The sequence below is a fragment of the Myxocyprinus asiaticus genome, chromosome 38, assembly GCF_019703515.2.
Source record: "Myxocyprinus asiaticus isolate MX2 ecotype Aquarium Trade chromosome 38, UBuf_Myxa_2, whole genome shotgun sequence".
Classification (NCBI taxonomy): Eukaryota; Metazoa; Chordata; class Actinopteri; order Cypriniformes; family Catostomidae; genus Myxocyprinus; species Myxocyprinus asiaticus.
In genome coordinates, this window is record NC_059381.1 from 40,454,738 (window position 1) to 40,481,318 (window position 26,581).

A 26,581-nucleotide genomic window follows, 5' to 3' on the forward strand; every position below is an offset into this window, starting at 1 on the left:
GAACTTTCTTGAACTGGCAAGCTCTAATCTAATTTTATCTGGTGAGAACCCCAATTTTTAAGTGAAAAATCTTGATTCTGATCACCCGTGCTTGTTCACAGTGGCGCGCATATTCACACGAGAACTTGCGTTGTTTGGTACAAAACAACAAGTTTTCATGTGAATAAGTGTGTCACTGAGACCGAGCTTCACTCATGAACACGAACACAGCTGTCAAAACGATCACTGAAAATGACTTAAATTCTGCATTGTTTCTCATCAAAACTGATTGTAAGCCTCCAAAATACATGGAATATGAAAAGATGGACGGCAATATTTATTAGTATAGTAGTAGTCATAGTAGAGGTGTATTTAAGTAATTGTTTTGTGTGAATTGCATTTTAAAGTATTATTAACTTGATAAATCCGGACAATAAACAAAAATGAGCATCACATCATTCGCCCATCTACTGAATTTCAGAAAGTATTTAGCCATGCCGATTAATTATGCAGGAAATATTAAAAAATATTATTAGACGAAAAATGATTATTAGAAGAAATTGACTGGAATATCTGGCAAAATACAACAGATACAATAGGTGACATTACAAAGCCTGTAATCCTATATCACACTCATCAACACAGGATGGACAATCTGTTTCAGAACACAAAAACCTCAACACAATTTCCCCTATTCACTCTGCTCAAATCACAAAATTACATGCTTGTGTACTTTTTTCATATTCCTAACCAAAAGAAAACAGCTTGTTTCCTTCTCTTTTTTTTATGGGTACATAAATGTTCAACCGCATAAAATGCTATAGAAAAAACATGAATTCATGCATCCATCCATGCGCAACAGCCAGCCTTATCTGATGTTGTGCAGCATGTCTTTTCATTTTCTGGTGTCTTCTCATTGACCAATATCCACTTCAGACTAGGGATGCAAGATATATTGTTGGCGCCGATAATGGAATTACAACCGATATTTTCGCCAATAAAGTTATGGTTTATTTACTTGCGGCTGAGAATATCTGACTGCAGCATTTTTTTTCATTCAGGCAGGGACTCGGGCAGCCTCAAGCGAGAGTGTGCGTGCAAACACAGTGTGTCTGTGGGAGTGAGAGCCATGCTCATGCTGCTCTGTGCAGATTATTTCAACATCTCTGCACCTTCTTACATTGTTGTTGGTCTGGTTTTAATTCTGATTATCTGCTGTAAGTAACGACAGCCATTTCCCATATTCTGTTTGTTTCATGAGGCAATAAATGAAAACAAGACAAAAACATGTTACTTGGGGGCAATCATTTTCACTTATTACTTTATGAAACATAAACAGTATGTGGGAAATAGCACATTGTTACTTACAGCACAGCACTGCGATTAAAACAAACTCAAACACAACCTAACAAGATACACAGATTTTGAAATAATTCTCACAGAGTGACTCAAGATGGATAAAAACACTAGTCTGTGAGTGAAACAAATGTGCTTGTATTTTATGAGTTTAGACTTTTCTAACGTTATGACTCAAGACTACTCGATCTGTATGATAGTTTTACCTAATCCCATTTTGATTGTTGTGTTCACATTTCATAAGTTATACACGGGAACTGTCACAGATGAGCATTGTTACAAGCGTCTGTGAATGAGACGTGCATAAGCACACATAACACACACAAACCACAGCTGCACACACAGTCTGGCTGCTAAGTTTGTATTGTGTGTTTTCTTGTTTAATGTTCGTCACATTCTGTTAATCGCCTCCTTTTGGTTTAATGCATTAGTACAGCTGTTAGAAGTTAATTATTCTCTTTCTGTTAGCGAGTCATCCGGATTACCGTAAACACTATACATAAATGGGCACCATATAATTTATGCGAGTGTCATTTATTTCTCATTCAAATCCACAAGCATCTGTAATTGGCACATTTCTGGTTCATGTTACATCCGCCAAACCTTAAATAGCAGCAAGTCCAAATTCCAAGCTTTTACATTCACATTTATTCATTTGGCAGATGCTTTTATCCAAAGCGACTTACAAAAGAGGAAAACATAAGCGAATCATCTTAAGGAGACAGTGGTATGAAAAAAGTGCTGTATTACAAGGTTTCACTAGCATCATAATAGTATTCAAAACAGAATAAAGTGCAACAGGATTTTATTTTTTTTTAATGACTGGTTAAGTGCTCATGGAAAAGATGTGTTTTTTGTCATTTTTTGAAGACAGAGAGTGAGTCAGCTTCACGGATGGTGTTGGGAAGGTCGTTCCACCAACGTGGTATGATGAAGCTGAAAGTCCGGGAAAGTGTTTTGGTTTTAAATTATACCTATTTTCAGTGAGAAGCTTTTAATGAGCTAGTAGTTCCAGGTTAAAAGATTAAATATGGTTGATTGGTCCCTAATTATTATTAGGGACCAAGCACTGAAACTGCAGAGGCCCTATTGTTCTTCTAAGGATTCTTCTTTTTTCTTTTTCTCCTCCTCCTCCTCAAGGTTTTCGGTACTTTTAGGGTACTTGACATGCTCAAAAATATTTAAACATCGGTTATTGTATTGGCCACAATTAGCTTTGAATTATCAGATATTGGTATCGGCCCAGAAATTCCATATCGATGCATCCCTACTTCAGACACTTGGAAACAATAATAGTTAAAGGGCTCACAGGCAGGACAGTGAAGATTCACTGGCTTTTTGTCAGTATGACAATTCGCAAAGAACTACCTAAAACTTATTTTTTCTTCCAGGGCATTTTAATGAATGTAAGAGGAGCTATGATTTGTAACGGCACAGAGAGAATAATTACTGATAAGACTGATTTGGATGGGACTAAAATAACAGAGAAGCCCTTATAATTATTACCCCACCTCTCCGTATAAAACCAATCTCCTCCAAATAGGACAAGTCATAAAGGTTTGGATCGACATGATGATGAGTAAATTATGACCATTTTTATTTTTGAACACAGCATAATACGTCAGTGAAGCACCTACCTTTGTCCTTCTTCTTGAGTTTCTTGTTGCGTGTGCCCTGCCTCAGATATGACAGGATCTGCGTCAGTTTGCTGATGACGATGTCATTGGTTGTGAGTGTCGTCTGAGCCTGAGGATCAAATCCACACCACAGAGTTTCAACACACGACACTTACGGTAAGGGAGAGTCAAAACAGCTTTGTTGACTCAGCAATGTTCTGAATAGTATACTACTCTTATCATTTTTGTGGTATGCAATATATACAGTGCAGAGTTTGCAGATTGTCTGTATGCAAGATACCTACTAATGAATTGCTACATTTGCCAAACTGGGAGATACAAAACCAGAGCACACTGCACTGAACTTGACCTTCTTGGTCAAGAATATGGCTTGATTTCCATTGGGATGAAAGAATCCAAAGTAATATCAACCTTGATGTTTATCGACATAGTTTTTTGACATTCTAATACTTTGTTGTATCCCAGCTAATGTGAAGAGACAAGCCAGCAATTTTTAGGTTGATTTCCTCAAAAAGTGTAAACACTGTGACACTCTGAAAACATCGTCCGGTTTGTTTGAACATACACCAATAGTGACTAATCCAACGCTATCAGTTTAGGGCGGGACTACTTGTTTGTCCAACCAATGTCCTGGTTGGGGGGTGGGGGCATCTGAGGTAACCGTTTGAAAACAACAGACTTGGGTGACCACCACCCAAGTAAATCTCATGTACGTTATTCAACGTAAAAATCAATAAATCATAGCTACAAATCTGCTCAAAGGATTTATTTCATTAGCTAAACTCTTAAGACTCATTAGTAAACTCTTACATGATTAAGACCAGAAATGCCCACAAAAAACTAAAATGACATGAAGACTCAGAAACTTGCATGAACCGGATAGCACAGGATGAGGAGGGCTTGACAGTAATTATGATGCACACCATACAGGTGAGGCAGAAATTCTGTCAACAGTCAATGCCTTGAGAAAAAAATGTAATCACAATTTCAAGACGTTATCTCATCGCATCAGTACAACTGAGTATCAAATCTCAACACTAAACAATAAGACATAGGAAACACAAAAGAAACTAACTGCTCTTACCAAGTCGGTGGAAGCTATGGAAAATTTCCAGTGCAGATTAAACTTGTGACTGCTGGGTTTGCCAGAAAATACTGAAAATAATTTCTTCAAAAGTGAGCGACTGAAAAGTCCTGGGCTCAGAACATTTTCTGGACCCTATTGTTCTGATCAAGCCTATAAGCTTTGAACGACCACAATAACAGAAGCTTATTCCCCCCGATTCTCATTGTGAGATTTCTCAGACATCAGGATAGAGATCAGGTTATGAAAGCAGCACGTGAATGAGGTAAAGTGAAGTTTGGTGAGCGTCACATCATGGTTTTCCAAGACTTATCCACAGAGGTAGAAAAGCAACATCGACTCTATGATCTAGTTAAAAAGCAGCTGTGAGATCACAACATCAATTTTGGTATGCTATTCCCCGCTAAGATGAAAATTAATCACAATGGCAAGCAATATATTTTCCAGTCTCCTGCCGAAGTGGAGACTTTCATCTGAGAATTTTACAAACTTTACATCACTGGCCATTCAGCGCAGTTTAAAACAAACAAATAAGCAAAAAAGCAAAAAATGGGGTTATGGATGCTGTCTCGGACAAGTTATGCACTGTTCTTTTTCATAAGTCTCTGGTTTCATGTCACAAACATTACTAGTTGGACAAAGATTTGTCTCTGTTGTTGTTTATTTTTTTCCTTCTCTGCTCCTCTTGGAAGGATCAGTCAATAAGGTAATCAGATCTCTTGGACTTGAGGGGTGGAGGGTGCTGCTGTGCGAGTTCATTCACTGAATGCGAGGAATATATTCGGGCTATATCGGTTTGTTATCTGCGCACACATTTTACAGATTTTACAAGGCACACTATGCTACTATGGTTGATCAATATAGGTAATTATTGTTGATATAGTCAGGAATTCTCATATTAATATGATTTATTGGAATGTTAGGGGTATTAGGAAACTCGTAAAAAACAAGTATTATCTAGACTCTTCAATCAAAATTTGTATTTTTTTTTTACAATAAACTCATTTACTTAGTGAAAATTTGCATCTAAGGAAAAGATGGCAAGTTCAGGTGATTGCTGCTGCTTTTTCTTCTCATGCAAGAGTCGTCACTATACTTTTACATAAATCTATTCCATTTAGGATTAAGGAAATGTATCAGGACTCAGCAGGCAGATATATAATCATTTAAGGTTTGTTGTTTAATCAGGAAATAATTTTGGTAAATGTATATGGTCCTAATGATGATGATCCAATATTTTATAATAATCTTTTTTTTTTTTTTTTTTACTCTATCTACATTACATGGTGACATAATAATGGGTGGAAATTTTTATTGCACTCTAAATCCACAACTAGACCACTCCTCAGGCTTGGATTCTACACATTATCAATGCCGAAAAGTTTACATTAATTTATGTCAGATTTCAATATACACCGATCAGCCACAACATTAAAACCACCTGCCTAACATTGTGTAGGTCCCCCTCGTGCCGCCAAAAACAGCGCCACAATTGTACAGAGCGATTATCTGAGTTACCGTAGACTTTGTCAGTTCGAACAAGTCTAGCCATTCTCTGCTGACCTCTCTCATCAACAAGGCATTTCCATCCGCAGAACTGCCGCTCACTGGATGTTTTTTGTTTTTGGCACCATTCTGAGTAAATTCTAGAGACTGTTGTGTGTGAAAATCTCAGAAGACCAGCAGTTACAGAAACACACAAACCAGCCCATCTGGCACCAATAATCATCTATGCGATTATCTAATCAGCCAATCCTGTGGCAGCAGTGGAGTGCAATAAAATCAAGCAGATACGGGTCAGAAGCTTCAGTTAATGTTCACATCAACCATCAGAATGGGGACAAAATGTGATCTCAGTGATTTGGACCACATTTTTTCCCCATTCTGATGGTTGATGTGAACATTAACTGAAGCTCCTGACCCGTATCTGCATGATTTTATGCAGGATTTACATTACATTTTGTAGGGCCTTGGCCCACTCAGAATGGCAGCAGAGACCGCATGGCCCTTTGTTCTATAATCAAAGGAGAGACACTGAACTCAGTTTCCCAGGATCCTTCACAAATTCACAACTGGATGCGAAGTCCCGCCCATGGACCCAATCTCAAACGCCATTGGTCGAAAGCGGCCTACGCCCGATGACGTCATCTTGTCAATAAAACCAGCGGACAGATGAAATTCGGCCTCTCTGTGCTAAGCTCTGCCTGGCTGTTAAGGGACATCTGTACTGTGCACGTACTGAAGGAGTTTTCCCTCCGTTTTGGACTGAGAACAAAGAGACCACGTTTTTCTAACCTCACCATTTGGCCACGGTAGAGTAAGATTAACTTAGCTTTGTTCCAGTCTTATAGTATAACAACCAGTTCAGTTTCACTGTAAAGCAACAGTGAATTTATTTTGAAAAACGGAAAGGCGACAAGTTTCCCTTCTCCCTCTTTTTCATTCAACGTTGACTACTTTCTGCATTCTTCTCCATCACTGGATCCGAAGAATAAAGCAGAGACGCGTCTTTTCGCTGACGAGCGTAAGACAAGGGACCATCCAGACTGTTTCTCCTGACCGCTCAATGCAACAGGTATTCCAACGGACAACCCTACTGAAATCACACAGGATTTCCCAAGTAAGGCTTGATATCTGGGCAGATTTAGTTTAGAAACTGTGATTTTTCTTGTGAAACTAAATCGTATTTTTGATTCTAAATGCTGATGTTTTAAGCATATTTGTATGTTAAACTCTGCTCGCTGTTTGCTGTTTCGAGTTGGGAGATTTGTATTTAGTTTTCTTTTGGGGTTGCGTTTTTGTTGAGTGATCTGAACTAGTAATTCAGTCCCGCTGTTACGAGCAGTTACCCTTAATTAAATTGCATGCACTTTTCCTCTCTCTCTCGCTCTCATTCTCTCTCTCTCTCTCTCACTGATATTCATTGAGTGAGCGGCGCTGCGGTTTATGTTCGACTCAGGCTGGTGAGCCAAATTCTCCCGCCTGTTTCGTCAGTTCCTTTGTGTGTCCGCTCATTTCCACCCTCACATGGTATCAGCTCCATTTTGGATCCAACCCTCCATTTTGATTCCTTTGTTACCGCATCTGGACACACACACACACATATACACACACACACTAGCATATAGCTCCACTGTTAGTTTAGGATTTCCTTGATTTATTTTTGGATTATATTCGGATAGTATTGGCTATGTTCACTACTGCTTGATTATAATAAATCTTGTTATATTATAATAAGTACTCCTGTTTGTTTTGTTTGAATATTGTGTTGAAGCCAACCTCTGCCATGTGAAGAACTCCCAAGTTACCTCAGAGTACTGTTATTTTATTGGTGTTAGAAACTAACTGTAACTAGATTACTATTAGATTTGTATAGCAATAATTTAACTAGTTTTTCCCCTTTTTGATTATTTTGATTAACAATTAAGATACTCAACCTACAGGGTAGATTTTTTTTTTTGTGAGACTCAATCAGTAACTTGCTATCATTTTTCTCTTTTCAAAGAGTGGTGCCCTGAGAATAGAATTTAATGAGTTAAATTCTATTTAATTATTATTTAATTGTTAATTATTCCATAATTAATAATTAATTATTGATTATTTCTGATAGTAAAACTGATTTAAACAACCAGTAGCACCTACAACTTTTATGACAATTTCAATGCCAATATACCTGATTTATGTATTAAATGTGGGATACATAAAGGCTCTCTTTTTCACTGCCTATGGGCTTGCCCTGTTGTAAAAGATTTCTGGAGGAAAGTATTGGATGTTTTGTCCATTTCAATGTGAGGCTACAAATTTGTCCTAAGCTGTGTATTTTTGGACCCTTCACATTAGATCGTGACCTCAATAAGACAACTAAGAAAATAATTACTTTTTCTTTACTGCAAGCCAGACATATATTAACTAAGTTCTGGAAGTTAGTTTATAGGCCTAAAGTTCAATGTTGGCTTGGTTTGTTGTTTTCTCTGGCTATGGAAAAACTCATTTTCGTGACAAAAGGGAAATATTCAGATTTTCAGTTGATTTGGGGATTGTTTATTGAATTTGTAGAGTCATAATTTTGCAAATTTTGCTTGTAATGACCTATTTGTGATTTTTATTTTATGTATTTGTAGTATATAATGTAGCATTGCCTTTGTTATAATTAATCTGAATGCTCTGTGTACGCCTTTGGATAATGTTTTTTATTTTTTCTGTTTTTTTTATTTTTTTCTGTTAAATGATTTGAAAATATTAATAAATACATCTGGCAAAAACAACAAAAAAAGTAATCTTAAACTGGTTTCATGAACATGACAATGAGTTCACTGTTCTTCAGTGGCCTTCCCAGTCACCAGATCTGAATCCAATAGAACACCTTTGGGATGTGGTAGAAGAGGTGATTCGCAGCATGAATGTGCAGCTGACAAATCTGCAGAAATTGCATAATGCAATCATGTCAACATGAACCAGAATCTCAAAGGAATGTTTCCAACATTGTGGAATCCATGCCACGAAGAATTGAGGCAATTTTGAGAGCTAAGGGAGGCCCTGCCAAGTATTAGTATAGTGTTCCTAATAAAGTGCTCAGTGAATGTATACTGCACAGTAAGCAATAGAGTAGTATTCCATTCTGAACATAACCCTGTAAAAACAGCTTGCAGTGTGTTGTAGTGAGTTTGTACCTCCATGGTGGGGCAATCAGCTTTGCTGCGAATGAGGGTGGTTGGGATGTCTGTGTCTGCGTACTCGTCCTCCAGATCCACCACATACGCCATTCGACCAGGTAGGAACAGCTCGTTTCGCTCCATCTGACGACCTTTGAACAGGATGCGGTAAATGTTCCTACCTAAAGAGCAGAACAATCCACAAAACTCTGGTAAAAACTCAAGTGTATGGCCTTACCACAGTCAAGCAGAGGCAGATCCTGGCACAGGGCCTAGTGCCTAGGTGGGCAACGATCTCTGGGGTGCCCCGGCTAGCCGCACCCAATCCCTTCACATCAGTTTTGAGAAGTTACTAACTAAAAGAAGCTACTAACTTAACTACATTATACAGCAGCGTGACAGAAGTTTAGCTATTTTCACAATAAATTTGCTTTTCCAATAACAAGCTACTTTTAACAACAGGTAATGGTGCGACATTACTATTAAAACTACACGGCTTTTTGTTACATTGCATTGCACATGCAAGCAATAAATGCGAGCAAACTGAAGCAGTAATCAAACATGTTTACCTAAAATCATCCTCTCTCTTCTCAAAAAATGTCCAAGACATTTATTGAATTATTTTGTTTGAGAAGTTCATGCAAACTAACTGGTTAAAAACAATTGTTCAATGATTATCTTATATGTGGCACTGGGAAGTCCAATTTATTATTGTATATAGCATTGGGATGTTAAATCATCCATCCTGAAAATGACTGCTTCACAACATCTTCCTAAGACGTTAAAATGGCGACAACGTTCTCTCTCTAACTTGTAAAGACAATACAGCACACAATATAAAATTAAACAGAAATAACAATACATTGCAATGGCAAGAAAAAATATAAAACGTAATAAGTAAATTTGAATATATAAAATGATTATAATGAATTGAGTAAATATATAAGTAATATGAAAGAAACAAATGAAGTACAACACAGATGTACCATTTTTTCCGGATAATAGTCGCATCTGAATATAAGTCACAACTGGTCAAAATCGCGTTGTTCAGATAAAAAAAAAAAAAAAAAAAAAAAAAACACGGATATGTTGCTTCTTTGTTAAAAAGACACGGAGGCAACATTGGCTATGTTGTTAAACATGTTCAGATACAATTCAAACATAAAAAATAAAATAAAAATAATATATATATATATATATATATATATATATATATATAGTAATAAAAGAAATAAAAAGAGGGGTTTCAAAAGACAAAGATCATTAATCTGTTAAGTTAGATAAATCAAACATTTTAACAAATCTTTTTGCTTTAATATTTTTACATAGCTTTACCATCTTATAATAATATTGCAGTTCTATCAGAAATACATTCAAATTAGTTTTACTGACTTCCGGTTACGCAATGTGGTGTTAAGATGCACGCTATCCGAGCTCAGAATCGTTTCAGCACAATCGCTTCATAAAATACAATTTATCATCACGTAGTGCCTTCACCTTGAAGTAATTTCTCCACTTGAGAAGCAGAATGAGTAGAGCGGGAAAAACGAGCAGTAATACGATTACTCAAGCCCAGAATCAGGGTGCTAAAGATTGTAGCAACATGGAGGATGACCCTGCATCGCCATTAACAATGGAGAAGCTGGTGCGAGAGCTTGAAAAGCTGAGGAAAGATATGACCGGCGAACATACAGTTCTACTGAATAACTCCTTAGAACCTATCCGGTCTTCAGTCGAGTTGTTTCAGCTGACTTTGGCATCTCAGGAATCCACAATCAGAGAGATGGTCATTACATTATAGTTTCTGGTATTCTTTACCAAACACCAGTTGTATTGGTTAATGTGTATGCACCAAACTGGGACAACCCAAGTTTTATGTCTAAAATATTTTCCCACCAAATTTGGACACATTTAATATTGGGAGGGGATTTCAACTGTGTTGTTAACTCATGCCTTGACCGTTCACAATTCAAATCAACTATACCAACAGCAATGTCTAAGACCTTATCAGCACTTATGGCTCAGATGGGGTGTGTTGACCCCTGATGCTTTTTTCACCCTTCTACTAAAGATTTTTCTTACTTCTCTATTGTCCATCAAGTCTATTCTCGTATTGATTTTTTTTAATTATTGACAGGGCCCTTCTACCCTCTGTCAGATCTACAGAATATACTGCTATAGTAATTTCTGATCAAGTCCCTCACATACTAGACCCTCTGCCTCCCTTCAGGTTCACGTAGACATCAAGGAGGATGGAAACTGAACACTCGGTTGCTGGCCAGCGCAGAGTTCTGCGACTACGTATCCACAAATACTGATTTCTTTTTAGAGACCAACAGGTCTGAATAAACATCCCCATCGCTTTTATGGAAATGTTTAAAGCTTTTATCCGTGGGCATATAATTTCCTTCAGTGCACATCTGGCCAAAATCATAAGGGTGAGACAGGAACAACGCACGAATGCTATTCTAGACATAGATAGGCAACAGGCCTCCTCACCGAATCCTGTTCTGACAGCTAAATGTCTACAACTGCAAAGTGAATTCAATCTATTATCAACGAGCAAAGCGGAACACCTACTACAACAGACAAGAGCAACTTATTTTGAACATGGGGACAGGGCTATTCACCTCCTAGCCTCGCAGCTAAGGCATCGTTATGCCTCTCACTTCATATCACAAGTATATACCTCCTCTCAGAATCTGACCACAGACCCAGTAAAAATCAATTCTGAGTTTTCTTCCTTATACTCCAACCTTTACAAATGGCAGCTCCCCTCTGATACTTCTGGTATGGAGTCTTTTCTTAATAATTTAGATATACCAACCATAAGTGGAGAAATGGCAAAAAGCTTAGATGAACCACTGGGCTTAGAAGAAATCACTTCCTGCATATCTCTGATGCAGAAAAATATGATGGTTTCCCAGTGGAGTTCTATAAGAGGTTAGCCATGCAGCTTGCTCCTTTATTATTAGATGTCTTTAATGACATCTAATAATAGAGCAGGTTGTTTTACCACCAATGCTGAACCAGGCTTTGATTTCTCTTATAATAAAGAAAGATAAGGACCCTAACTTATGCGGTAGCTATAGACCCATCAGTTTTCTTAATGTCAAGCTATTAGCGAAAGTGTTGGCATGCCGTCTTGAGACCTGCCTCCATAGTATCATATCAGAGGACCAAACAGGCTTTATTTTGGGTCATCAGTTGTCATCTAGTGTCCGTAGACTCCTGAATGTAATTTTGTCTCCCTCTGCTTCTGCAACTCCTGAAATGGTCATTTCATTGGATGCAGGGAAGGCGTTTGATCGCATGGAATGGCAATATTTATTTACAGTCCTACAAAAATTTGGCTTTAGTTCTAAATTTATCTCATGGATTTGCCTTCTATATTCTGCTCCATTAGCTAGTGTTAAAACAAACTCTGAAATCTCTCCTCCTTTTCCTCTCACTCACGGCACATGCCAGGAATGCCCCCTTTCACCTCTACACTTTGCATTGGCTATAGAACCACTGTCTATAGCTCTGAAATGTTCCACATTGTTCTCAGGCATACATAGAGGCGGCATCGAACACAGAGTAGCACTGTATGCTTATGATCTATTATTATATGTCCAAGACCCAGTAAACTGTCCTGATGGTATAGTGAATTTGTTAAAGGCCTTTGGAGTGTTTTCAGGTTACAAACTGAATATTGCAAAGAACATATGTTTTCCTGTCAACCAGCTGGCCAAACTAATCTCTCCAGGTGCACTGCCCTTTCACCTATCCCCTAGTGGCTTTAAATATTTAGGTGTCAGCATTTCTCATTCTCTTAGCTCGCTTCACAGGAATAATTTCACGAAACTGACTGAGAGGATTAAACTGGACCTTCAGCGATGGAGCGTGTTACCTCTTTTGCTTGTAGGTCGAATTGAAACAATCAAAATGAACGTTCTACTTCGAATCCCATTTCTTTTTCAGACTCTTCCTCTTTCTTCCTAAATCTTTTTTTTTAACTCACTTAACTCCACTTTACTATCTTACATCTGGGCTGGTAAACCAAAAGGCAGCTCTCCAGAGGCTTAAACAGGATGGGGGCTTTACCTTACCCAACATGATGCTGTATTATTGGGCTGCCAACCTTCAAAAATGTTTGATTGGTGCATTATTGAAGCCAACTCTTGCACTTTATCCTCTCTTCCTGCATTGCTCTTTGCTCCCATCCCAATACGTCCTCCCAGTACACTAACTACGCAATTGCACTTTCCTCACTAAAGATCTGGAAACAGTTTAGACAACACTTTAGATTAAAGGTGCAATATGTAACATTTTTCATGTAATATTTGCCTTTTTTTGCCAATGTGTGAACGGCTTGTAACGCAACTTAAATTAGCCCTTCCCGGACTTCCTAGGTTGCCTATTAAAGCCTGTGGACTGATTTCCATGCGAAGGGAGCGGGTCGCTTTTGCCGGGAAAATCCAAAGGATGTGACGTTTATGCGCGCTCCCGAGAGCCTTTCCTCAGACAGTAGTTTCTCTTTCGCTATTCAACAACGACAACAGACCGTCTGTAACACTAGGTAACATTATCTTATAGAGGGAATCCAGCAAACGTCCGGCTCCCAGCACAACACTGACTCCTACACAAACTCTGAGTAAGCCAAAAAAAAAAAAAACACACATTTACTGAATCCCATCTGGCTAAGCGGGAACGTGATCATGGTCAAGCGAAAACTAGAGTGAACATCGGCAGGACGTTTGATTACTGGAGGGACCTTCGTTTGGTTTTGGGGATCAAAACTGACCCTGAATTGGCGTTCTTCTTATTGGACAGGCAAGCTTGCATAACTGCAAAGCATGTGAAATATAGTGCCATAAGGATTGATCTGTGTAATTTTAGCTAACTTGATCTTGCCTGCTAACGCTGATAAATTGCAAGCTACCTTGCTTCGTAACTTTCAAATAATTTCGACGATCTTCTCTTTATACTAAAAGTCAGGTATGGTGATTCACAGTAACTGACATAATGTTAATCTGTAAATATTCAGCAAGGTAAACTAAAATAACACATGAAATGAATGCTAGACAATGTTCAAGATAATGCAAAAAGACCCATTGTAACGTAACTTGGTTATACAGAAACTATACACAATCTATAATTATAAAACAATAGCGCATCGATATATCAAAATGACAGTTGTGCTGGAATCACATCAATACTGAATTGTGTCAACATATTTATTATGTACAGTCTATTTACAAACAGCTACTGTCATCATCAACCAAATTTAGCTAACAGCTACTGATAAAGCTGGCTAGCTAGCTAACTCCGACATAGGCTATCGTATAAATGCAGTCAATGTATCATGCAAAGAAAAGTGATTACTTCAAACTACAGTCTTGCATATTCAGACCTATATCCACACTTTGTTTTAGCCCTGTTCCAGCACTGGGGAGTCAAATATAATATACAGTCTCAAAGTTCGTAGTTAAACAATCATAACAGTGTAATTTTTATTATGCTACCTCATCTGTTATCATGATGCCGGTGAATCATGATTAGTCTCGCTTCCCTATGGAGTCATGCTTGCTCGCGTCCCTATGGAGTGTGTGCACGAGCGCGATCACGAGCAACAGGCTGCAGTTCACTTAACGGCCACAGGTGTTATTAATAACAAGAGTTTCTGAATCTTACATACTCACCTTTAAAATTGCCTTCTGTCCTCACCCCTATTTACAACAATCACCTATTTTTCCCTCTACTCTAGACTATTCAGATACTTTCAGTTGTGCAACTTTGCAAGAACTCATTTCACATCCTTTTCTAAACTGCCTGAGAAAACTGTGCTAGAAAAAATAATGTCTCCCCAAGAATCACAAAATAATATTTCAGCAATTTATAATCTTCTTCTTACTTCACAATCGTCTTCTCTTTCTTGGTTAAAAGATACATGGGAAAAGGGGCTGGGTCTCAAGCTGGATGAAAACTGGTGGAGGGACGCACTGCTTAGGATCAACTCCACTTGTGCATGCGTTTGAATGAGTCTTATTCAGTTTAAAGTGGTTTACAGGATCCACTACACTAGGGCCAGGATGAAGAAATTGTTTCCTGGTACGGATGACTCCTGTATCAGGTGCTCTTTCTCCCCAGCAGACCACATGCATACATTCTTCTCCTGGCCAAAGCTTGACACTTTTTGGACATCTTTTTTTAAAAACTCTTTCTGAAGTTCTTGATATTTCCTTAATCCTGTGTCCTTTAATTTCTATTTTCGGTGTGTCCCCTGACCCCCCTGCACAACTTCTTGGTTAAAAGATTTAATATCTTTTCTCCACTTAGAAAAAAATCAAGCACACAGTCAGAGGATCTGTGAAAAGATTTCACAGAACTTGGGACCCTTTTCTCTCCTATATTAACTCTTTAACTTTGATAGACATATAATCAGTTTAACTCCTCTCTATACCCCCCTCCCCATTTTTTTCTCTCCATTTAATTAGTTAATTGTTATTATTATTATTATTACTAATATTTTTAATTATTTATAATTTTTTCCCCCGTCTGTTCCTCAAAGAAATGTATTTTGTTCCCCCTTATGACACTGGGGAGAATGGGCGTGCGGGAGGGCGAATTAGGGGAGGTGGGTATGTTCTGTGCTGTTTGCTTCTATACTTGCTTATGGGTTGAAACAGTTTAACATACTAGAAAACTGTCAGACTTCTTATTTGCAGTTAGTATCTGAAATCTATGTAACATGCCTTGAAGTTTATTCAATAAACATTTATTTAAAAAAAAAAAAAAGTTTTACTTTCCGACCATTTCATTTTATGGATAAAGAATCTTTCATAAACAGAAATAGAAGTTTGTCGCTTTTTATTACAAAGGTTCTAAAAACTTTTACACTGCAAAAAAAAATCAACATTAAGGGCACAAAATCTAACACGGGTCAGTGAAAATTACGTAATTGACTTATTCCTGAAACATGAGCAGAACAAATTTGTGTACAAATCGTAAGTAAAACAATTAGTGAAAACTGTGGATTTCATTTAAATACGCATGCATTTACACACAAATTTGTTTTGGTCATGTTTCATGAATAAGGCCCAATGAGTTTGCTTTACACTGCATGTTAGCATTTCTGTAAGAGCGTATATGAATGTAAGCAGTTCAATTTTATAAGCGTAAAATATAAGAACGGTGCCTTCAATGCCTTGAATTAATGGCTGTAGCATTGCTCTTTAGGTTTAAATTCTTTTGTATAGTTTGTTTGGAAAACTTTGAGTATAAGGTCAAGAAATATTCTATAATGATTTATAAGTGTTTTGAGGCATAAATACAATTATGTCTAGTGCCTTTTATTGAATACTGAATAAAAACAACTAAACTGAAGTTTGAAGCTTATTACAAAAACACAGGTCAATGAAAATTTAGTCAATTCATGACACATGAGCAAAGCACACTGTAAATTGTTAATAAAACCATTCTTGCATTAATTGCCCCAATTAGTTCAATGGGACAATTTACATAAGCATTTACACACACATTTTCTATACTTATGTTTCACGAATAAGGCTCAGTGAGTTGTGTTAGTCACTAACTGCATGTTTTAGTTTGCATATCTAAAAGAGTATATATGGGTGTGTGGAAACATACATTTAAAATTACTATGTTTTGACGGAGTAGAGAGAACAACAGCATCAGCTGCATTACACTGTTAAACAGAGTTGCTAAGTGGAGGTCTCTGCCAGCTCCTATTCACCTCATTTTGAGTCAAATGGGCATTAGTGACTGAGGCTATCACCTTTGATGGCACTTGATGTCTCCATCCCAATCCCTGAATTGACGTCCATGGTTAATGTCTGAGTCAAATGTTAAGACTTTAGGTGTGAGCTTTGCTTTATGTCTATAATAATGAAGTGGTCTAAGTGATATAGTTATGCTGATTGGATTAAGAGCTGGTGACACTCCAAGGTCTGGGGTGGGTTCTTACAACTGTTTACTTCCTTTGCATACTTAGTTAATGGTCATCAACTGAATACTTTGTCTTCACTTGAAGGACTGCCCACCAAAATGTCTATAAAACTACAATGTAAGTCTCACTTAGTTGGACTCGTTGACTGCAGCACCACACAGCATGTTCTCAATAAAGAATTCTGCTGAAGACGTACCCGAATCCCCTGGTCTTCACTTCTGAATTTCCTACAGGTGTAAGCATACTGTATATAAGCATAAAATATAGAAGCGGTGCCTTCTACACCTTGAATGTCGCAGAGACCGTAGCATTACTCTTTAGTTATAAATTGTTTTATATAGTTTGTGTGAAAATTGTTTAATACTGTAGCATATCTATATGCTTCTATAAATTTATAGGAGTATAAGGTCAATAAATATACTATTGGCATTTTTTAGGCATACATACAAGTATTCGTCCGGTGCCTGAATATCGAATAAAAACAAAACCAGATTGAAGTTAGATGCTTTTATTACAAAGATTATTGTAAAGGTTTTTAAGTTGTGATCTGATGTTGTTCTAGCTAACAACTACTACTCACTGCAACTTCCTGCTGATTCAGTTGATATTTTCTCTGGGCTGCCCCAAGTCGTTTCACAGAATAGTACAATGGCGTGTCAAATATAAATGTCTCTAGAATTTGGGGAGTCTGCGGCGCAGCGCTGCTTTAGTTGCACTGACTGAGGTTAAATACGGCACAAGGACCAGGGAGAAGCCACCCGAGTCCCGACTTCCCTTCAGCTGCTCAACATGTCAGATCCGCTCCATTATGAAGATTACCTCAGCAAATACTCATCTTTATGCATTGTAACTATGCTGTATACAAATAAACAGCTTTTAGTCTGTAAATAAAACGGTATGCCTGTTGTATTCTATTCATTCATTAACATTAGAGACTGTCTATCTGTGGATATCTCTGATATTAGCAAACTTTTCTCTGCACTAACTATCTGGTTCACTACCTGAATGTTTTTAGTACATGATGACAAATCATTTCGTGGGCATGTAAGGAGTTGCGTTTGACAGCGGTCTAGAGTTTGTCAGAACAATAATGTTGATGGGACAGAATATTTAAACTGGTTGCATAAAGTAGTTTTTAAAGGCAAAATACTCTGAATTGGCCACTTTAAATCACTACTACCATCTCTTTAACTGATGTTTTCATCTGTTTGTGTGTTAGCATATGTGTTTTATTGTGCGTGCATTTGAATGGCCTACATTAATTACGAATAAATTATGTATACAAGTCGCTTCGGACTATAAGTCGCATGACCTTTCAGATGATGAAAAAAACTGCGACTTATATTCTGGAAAATATGGTATGTTTGCTCTATTAAAGCAACACACTTAGGTTGCCATTAAAAAATTCTAATTAGATCATTAGATCCAACATAGCCGACCCAAAAGGCTAATTCGTCTTGGGTTCCCTCTCTCATTTCCTATGGGTTTTTATAATAGGGTTTGCCAATTTAAGAAAAATAAGCAATAAAATAAGGTCAGTTGTAGTCTTTACTTGAAGACAACAAATGACACTTTTTATTTTGAAGCCACAGTGTAAAAAAAAAATTTTTTTACATTGCTAACAAGTTGTTAAATAAGGACTACAACTACCCTAAGCATGTGAGTGTATGTACAGTTGAAGTCAGAAGTTCACATACACTTAGGTTGAAATCATTAAAACTCCTTTTTTAACCACTCCACAGATTTCATATTGGCAAACTATAGTTTTGGCAAGTCGTTTAGGACATCTACTTTGTGCATGACATGAGTCACTTTTCCAACAATTGTTTACAGACAGATTGTTTCACTTTTAATTGACTATATCACAATTCCAGTGGGTCAGAAGTTTACATACACTAAGTTAACTGTGCCTTTAAGCAGCTTGGAAAATTACAGAAAATTTTTTCAAGCCTTTAGGCAATCAGCCAGTTAGCTTCTGATAGGCTAATTGGCGTCAACTGGAAGTGTACCTGTGGATGTATTTAAGGCCTACCTTCAAACTCGGTGCCTCTTTGCTTGACATCATGGGAAAATCAAAAGAAATCTGCAAAGACCTCAAAAAAAAAAGAAAGAAAGAAAAATGTGTGGATCTCCACAAGTCTGGTTCATCCTTGGGAGCAATTTCCAAAGGCCTGAAGGTACCACATTCATCTGCACAAACAATAGTACACAAGTTTAAACACCATGGGACCACACAGCCATCATACCACCAAGGAACGAGATGCATTTCATCTCCTAGAGATGAACGTAGTTTGGTGCGAAAAGTGCAAATCAATCCAATTACAACAGCAAAGGACCTTGTGAAAATGCTGGAGGAAACAGGTAGACATGTATCTATATCCACAGTAAAACGAGTTCTGTATCGACATAACCTGAAAGGCTGCTCAGCAAGGAAGAAGCCACTGCTCCAAAACGGCCATAAAAAAGCCAGACTACAGTTTGCAAGTGCACATGGGGATAAAGATCGTACTTTTTGAAGAACTTTCCTCTGGTCTGATGAAACAAATATTGAACTGTTTGGCCACAATGACCATCGTTATGTTTGGAGGAAAAAGGGTGAGGTTTGCAAGCCAAAGAACACCATCCCAACCATGAAGCATGGGGGTGGCAGCATCACGTTGTGGGGTTGCTTTGCTGCAGGAGGGACTGGTGCACTTCACAAAATAGATGGTTTTATGAGGAAGGAAAATTATGTGGATATATTGAAGTAACATCTCAAGACATCAGCCAGGAAGGACAATAACCATGGACAATAACCCCAAGCATACCTCCAAAGTTGTGGCAAAATGGCTTAAAGACAACAAAGCCAAGGTGTTGGAGTGACCATCACAAAGCCCTGACCTCAGTCTGATGGAAAATTTGTAGGCATAACTGAAAAAGCCTGTGTGAGCAAGGAGGCCTACAAACCTCTCTCAGTTACACCAGTTTTGTCTGGAGGAATGGGCCAAAATTCCAGCAACTTATTGTGAGAAGCTTATAGAAGGCTAGCCAATAGTGTAATCCGGAAACGGCTTAGCAAACAACTTCTAAAATCAGAATAGAATCCAAAAATACTCTGTCTCATACATTTGCCGGCAATGGCTACGGACAAAAATTAAATTTTTAATTCAGGGAAATTGCAAAAGCTGATTTATCTGTATTTTGAAATGGGCCTGTGTTCACACGTCCTCTAAACAGAAATTTGCAGCTAATTTTCCGGAAAAGGCTGATTGTGTGAAAGCAATTATTGACAATTTACATAAGTACAAAGTGATTATTCACAAGTTTTTACTGCAAAACATCACCAAAAACACTGCAAATGACATAACAGTTTTTAAGAAAAGCCGCAGCAAATTCAGCCATTTTGGGCCTCAATAATCAAGAACAGGTGGCGTGACATCCTAATGGAACTGGCATATGCTTTCGACATGCTGCTTACGCAGGTGTCACAGGTTCGAATCTGACCTGTGACGTGTTATTTGTTGATAATCAGTAAACTCACCCAGACGAGTCTTGAACTCAATCTTCTGCTCTGGATCTTCATCTTTCCTGTCAAACACAAAAGTTCCTGTTAAAGATACGCTAAACTGAACTGGGCTGAATGAAGGATGAGGTTATCCTGAAACATACTTGACTTCTTTTTGCACTTTTTCGATCATATCTTCCTCTTCTCTCTCCTTACTAGTGATTTCAGCTCTGACCTGAAAATATAAACAATATAAATTATATGAAGGTAAACATGCAGCCCTGTAATGGTGTATTGATAGGTCTTTCAATTACAGCCACAATAACACACTACTTTTTCTTGATACCATGGGTCATGTTCTCTTCCCTTTAGAAGTTTTTTCACAGTGGCATGTGTTGACGCAAAAACTTGTATTGTTTTTAAAGATAAACAACCCAAGTTCCCGCATTACAACATGAGCCACTGTGAACAAGTCAAGTCATATTTATTTGTATAGTGCGTTTCACAACACACATCGTTTCAAAGCAGCTTTACAGAATATGCATTAACAGAAAATTAAACTGTAATGTCTATAAAATCTTAGAGTCATCATTGTGTAGTTTGATTAAATATGATTGTAAATTGTGTACAAAAATAAATAATTAAACAGTTAAACAATAATTGTATTTAGAACCCTAGTGAGCAAGCCGAAGGTGACTGTGGCAAGGAACACAAAACTCCATAAGATGTTGGTTAATGGAGAAAAATAACCTTGGGAGAAACCAGGCTTACAGTTCCATTCTGGCTAACTAGCACGCATATAATGCCAATATTAGTTATTTATGTGCAGTGCAATTAAAATTAGTAAACTATGTAAGTGTTAAGGGCCAGTGTTTATACAAAGATTTTGTATGAACTATATGATTAATGTCTAATGTCTTTGAAGTTCAGCCTGGATTAACTGCAGAAGTTCGAATTGACGCATTGTCCTTTGTTAGTTGGCCGATGAAGGCTTTTGTTGGCAATTAACTGATAGTCTATGTATTCCATTAAACCAGCAGGTCATTTCGGTGAGGTTTATCCTAAGTTCAAGGTTCAGGCAGTGGCATATGAATCATGCTTAATGCTTTGAAGTGAGACACTTTTAGCTGCCATTTTATTGAAAAGACGGAACAGGATATTCAATACAATTTCAAGTTTTGTGTTCTGCATAAGAAAGTCATTGTGGTTTGGAAAGAGTAAATTATGACAATTCTTATTTTTGGGTGAACTATTCCTTCAAGACTCGACTATGTTCAAATGATAGGAAAAGTCCTTATGAAATGTAAGTATGGGTCAGGGGCATGATTAAATGCATTATTTAAAAAAAAAATTATTATTATTTTTTTTTTAATAATTAATTGTACTAAATTAATACACAAACTTGACAGTCCTATTAATTTTTTAAACAGCAGTTGTGCCATCATACCTTCTGTAGCAGGGCAAAATCCAAACCCTTCACCAAGTGAGTGTGCTCCATATCACCACCCAAGAACTTGGATTCCTGGATCAACTGACGCCTCTTCTCAGCCGCAGATTTGTCACTACACCAAAAAACAGACAGCGACATATTACAATTATAATTTCAATTTAAAACTTGTGCTGCATGTATGTTGTGTGTCATTATGTGTTAAACAAACAAATGGCAAGGAAACTCACGCCTCTGCAGTGGGCCCCACGGCTCTGTAGTTTGCAGTGGTGCTGATGAGCTCCGTCTCCTCATAGTCTTTATTAACGCCGTCACGTCTCTCTCGAGCACGATCGCGATATTTTTCTGCCAACTCACGCTCTCTCTCCATCTCCTGCTGTCGCAGTTTAGCGTAGTAACTTTACAGAAAACCATAAATCAACAAAAAATTACCAAAACTTTGTCTTTTACATTCTCTATTTTGCTCTATTATATTTCATTTCGTGTAATTTAAAGGTGCACTCAATAACTTTTGTCTTTGTGTCATCTTGGACTTACACTGACACCTTTCGGCTTGGATGCAGCATCATTTAAAATCAATAGGTTTCAGCTTCAGATGCCATTGTAGAAATTTTGTATTCACAGTCAGCCATGATTACTTTAATCAATGAGTGAAAGTGTCAAATAACAGGACGGTTACTGAGATTAAGCAAGTAGTATTCGGCTAGTCATGTGATTCTAAAATGGCAGCCCCCATGTGCAAACCCTCTCCATGTAGAATAAAACAGCTTTCATAAGGTTACTGATATGACTGGAGTCTTCTTTTTAAAGGGGTCATGAAATGGAGAATAAAACTGTCCTTGATATTTAGACATAAGAGGTAATTGTACTATAAAAACATACTATAAATTTCAGAACTCAAAACTTCCTCACCAGTCTAAAAAGAGCATTTATAGTTGCCATGCCACCCTGCTGAAACGTCATTTTGAAATCTCTGTGTTACTGACATCAGAACACATTGCTCATTTGTATTTACACATCCCACATCATGCATCATCGCACCCTTGGCCCCGCCCACTGGCACGCAGGTCAAGTCCAGATGGCAGGCCTTGTGTAACACCAAAGGGGACCCATCTGGACTATTTTGAATTATTTTGTATAAAAACATGAACTACACAGACACTTTGACCGCTGCCATGTATCTTGCTACTTTTAAAAGAGGGGGTGTAAAGTTACAACTCTGAAAGGGAGAAGCAATTCTCTCATTCAGCTGCTGCCTCTTGTTTATTTGAGCACAAACGCATCATGGACGTGCTCTTTCGCCCATCTGCACTATTTTTAATTGTTTGTGTATGTAAACGTAGGACATCTTTGACGATAGATGTCTTCGACCGTTTTGGTGCTTTGGTGGACAATGTATGTGCATTTTTTTCGGCTCATGTCAGCATGGATTGCTTGTAAACACACAAAATGCGATTCAAGATTTGCAAAGGAACTGTTATTGAAGAATGGGGCAGTTAAAAACACTCCAAAAACTTAAGTAAACTGTTTGATGTTTATGATGCCCTGGGTTAACAGTTGTGTTTGAGATGAACAGTTTGAAAGGGTCATGAAATGCTTTTTTTAAATAATTGTATTATCTTCCCTGAGGTCCAATGATAATGTTATAAAAGTTTTTTTGCACCAAAACAGTCACAATTTAGTAATGTATGATCATTTTCCACCCTGTTTTTGGCCCTCTGTCTGAAAAGCTCAGTTTTGGCCAAAGCGCTTCCTTAAAACTTCAACGTAAATGCTCACTGTTATGATTGGCTAACATCATGTAGTCCCTCAAATTCAGCAAACTCAATCAGAAGAGAATAAAACAAAATTGCAGGGTTTACACATAACGCACATTGCATCTGAATATACTAATGTGAGTGGTCATGATTTCCTACATATATTGCAAATTTACAATTCATGTCTTTAGGCGTTAATCTTTTTTAATGAGGAAAAAATACACCTTTCAAATGTATTGACAAAGAAAATTCCACATTTGGTAGACGCTTGCATCTGAACTATTTAATGAAAACTAACAGAAAGGCTAGTTAGCAAATGCTTCAGTACAGACAGATACTTTTAGTGCAGAAAGTATATGGAACAAACTAATATTTTACCATTAAAGATTAAAATATTTATATTAAAGATAAAAAAATATTATAATGCTGTGCAAGTTTGAGTGACATCTGATACCCATCAAAACTCATGGACTTTCTGAATAAAAACTTCATAATGCATCTCACCTTCCATACAAATTACGTTTTTCATTGCGATTAAAAAAAATTACGTTCATGAACAACTGACAAGTGAGATTCTGGTAAAACAGCGAAGTTATAAATTCATATAAAACAAGAGTTGCGCAACATTAATTTTAAAAGTAGTGCGTAACTTATTTCTGCATTAAAAAGTGCTGTTTTCTCACTTTTATTTGGCTGACAGTGCCAAATCTCGCTCTCTCTTACATTTTTATGAGAAAATTCCAAATTACGTTCATGTTTTCTGCATTGTGGAAACCAAAGGGCCATGGAAAAATAAATTATTTATTCACTGTTAAATCACTGTTCCTTTACTTACCTTTTCTTTTTCCGTCTGCGAGCTGCAGGATCCTCATCCTCATTATATTCCCGTGGCATCCTGAAAAATGTATCACATAAAAACTGATTTAATGAGACTGGTTAAACATAAGCTGCACACATACACTCCACATCTCAATAAGAAACTCGAATAACACTCGAATAAGCTGATCTGAATAAAGTTGCTAAAATGTAAGAGCGTACTCATGATGGCGTGATTTGGAGGGCGGAGCTGAGGATGGGGTGGCTCTAGGGGTCATCAGAAGCTTCCTGAAGTCATCATTGGTCAGCTTGGATCTGAGTGTCACAAACAGATGAGATATAACTTAAACGGAGGTAAAACCGCTGGCAAAACAGAAAGGCCCTTCAAGAATTAACAACATAAGACATGTTGTGTTTTGTCAGTGTCTATTCCCTCATCGCACATGACCTGGTGCCCAAGGAAAAAGTTCTTTACATACAAGTCCTATTCATATATCTATATTGTGGTAACACCACTGACATTAAAATTACTGACTTTATGTTAATTATTACATCATATTTTAAGAGTTTCATTTTTTACATTTCAATTTATGCTGAAGATAATGTAAGAATAAAATATTCTTTGAAAATAAATTTACCTTATAAGATGTTTCAAATTAGTTTGTATTAAAATATAAATTGTGCCTCCTGAACACTGCCTCATTATGCTGCTTGAGAGAATATCCAGTGTAAAGAAGAAGCTAAAATATGAGTTTTGGTTTCTTTAACATTACTTTTGTCAGTACATAATGCCCATACTTACATTTTTTTTATTCATGGTTTCACAGTTTTATTTCTATTATTCTAAAATGTGGAAAAAAGTACTCATAAAGAATGAGTAGATGTGTCTACCATTTTGACCGGTAGAGTATATTTTCATTATTTTAGTGTGTTTTTTCAAAAATTATGACCATTGTAAATATTAAAAATATATTTTATTCCATTCCAAGATACAGTTAAAGCAAAATTCCAGGGTTTAACACAAGTTAAATTCAATCAACATAATTTTTTGCGTAATGTTCATTACCACATTCGATGTGTGCCTCTTTTTTCAACAATTCGTAAGGTGGACTTAATACCAATATTAATATTAAGTGAAGGAGAAGATAACTTACTGCAGCGCTGATCGATGATCCTCTACCTCATGACCGTCTGGAGCCAGAGGATTAGAATACACTTCAGCTGAAAGAGGCACAATACATCAACATATTTCAGCCATATATCCTGAAATAATCGTCTGCACCGCACACTGCATAAAGGGTTGGTTCACTCAAAATTACAACACTTTCATCATTCATCGACTTCATTTCTTCCATGGAACACAAAAGATGATATTAAGCAGAATGTTGGCATGCTATCATTATTGTTGTTGTTCTCTCTTCGAAGTGCTCTGCGAAGTCATCATTTACGCCGTTTGCAAGAAAATTTACAGTAATTATAGTATTTACAGCACGTGTAGCCCTCCACACTATTATTGCGGCACCTGACGTATTTCAGTACTTCCTGATTGTGCACATTTGTAAACACTGACGATTTGGTTTCAGTAGTTTTGCTATATTTGTGTTCATGTGTTTCTGTCTGAAGGAACCTGCACAAAACTCTTCTTGAGTGTCTTATATTTGAAAATATTTATGTATATTTTATTTGTCGAATAAAATTGAGTTTAGACGGAACATTTATCATAACAGGCGCGTCGAGTTGCTCGCGTGTTAGTGACAAAAAGCGCATATTTTAAGACATTTTTCACTCGTACATTGAACTAATATTTAATAAACATGATTAAATACTTACATTCGCGTTCGGGCATGATGGAATTTAACAAATCGCTCTTTAACACGACTAACGCTCTTCAACAATAAGAACGCATCAGCTGACGTCACTTCCGCTCCACTTGGAGCGTGTTCACTGAAGTCCAAGCACATTAGCGCCACATGTCGAGCTTGATGAGAACAGAATAGATTTTTTTTTCTACACTTCACATCGAGTTTTGCTTGAAGAGGACCCCAGATTTTACATTTTATGTCAAGAAACCTTTTTCACACTCCGGGTTTTGGAACGCGGAAGTAAACGGTTGCAGGGTAAATTTCGAAAGAGGTGAATGGGAGTGAATGGGAGATCACAGCAAATATTATTTTCACTTACCCAAGAGCAAATCCACTGTTACGTTTGAATGACTTTCCAGAAGAGGAAAAAAATAGAGTGGTGGATTAAGACAGTCAGATGGGAGAAGATGCCAAATTTACTGTTACTCTCTCAGCAGCTGTAAGATTATACCCCCTCACAGCTGTGGTAATTCGTTTTTTAAAACTAATTCCAGGGAAATACTACACAAAGTATCATGTTATAATTTTACACTAAATATATATATATATATATATA

The 26,581-nt window shown here is 37.3% G+C and overlaps 1 protein-coding gene across 2 annotated transcripts in view; it reads right to left on the minus strand.

Annotated features, from left to right (window-relative positions):
- Positions 1-26,109, minus strand: part of LOC127429135 (protein Red-like) — a 42,478-nt gene extending 16,369 nt beyond the window's left edge. For both annotated transcript variants that reach the window (XR_007895235.1, XM_051677980.1), the window contains exons 1-10: positions 25,994-26,109; positions 25,318-25,384; positions 24,386-24,478; positions 24,183-24,242; positions 21,821-21,988; positions 21,591-21,705; positions 20,308-20,378; positions 20,180-20,226; positions 8,727-8,890; positions 2,973-3,081 (exon numbers count right to left, since the gene is read on the minus strand). Coding sequence is in view for 1 of the 2 variants with exons in the window: in XM_051677980.1 (XP_051533940.1) it covers positions 2,973-3,081; positions 8,727-8,890; positions 20,180-20,226; positions 20,308-20,378; positions 21,591-21,705; positions 21,821-21,988; positions 24,183-24,242; positions 24,386-24,478; positions 25,318-25,384; positions 25,994-26,009 (910 nt within the window). In the remaining variant the exon portion in view is untranslated. The remainder of the gene's footprint in view (positions 1-2,972; positions 3,082-8,726; positions 8,891-20,179; positions 20,227-20,307; positions 20,379-21,590; positions 21,706-21,820; positions 21,989-24,182; positions 24,243-24,385; positions 24,479-25,317; positions 25,385-25,993) is intronic.
- Between the last annotated feature and the right edge of the window lie 472 nt (positions 26,110-26,581).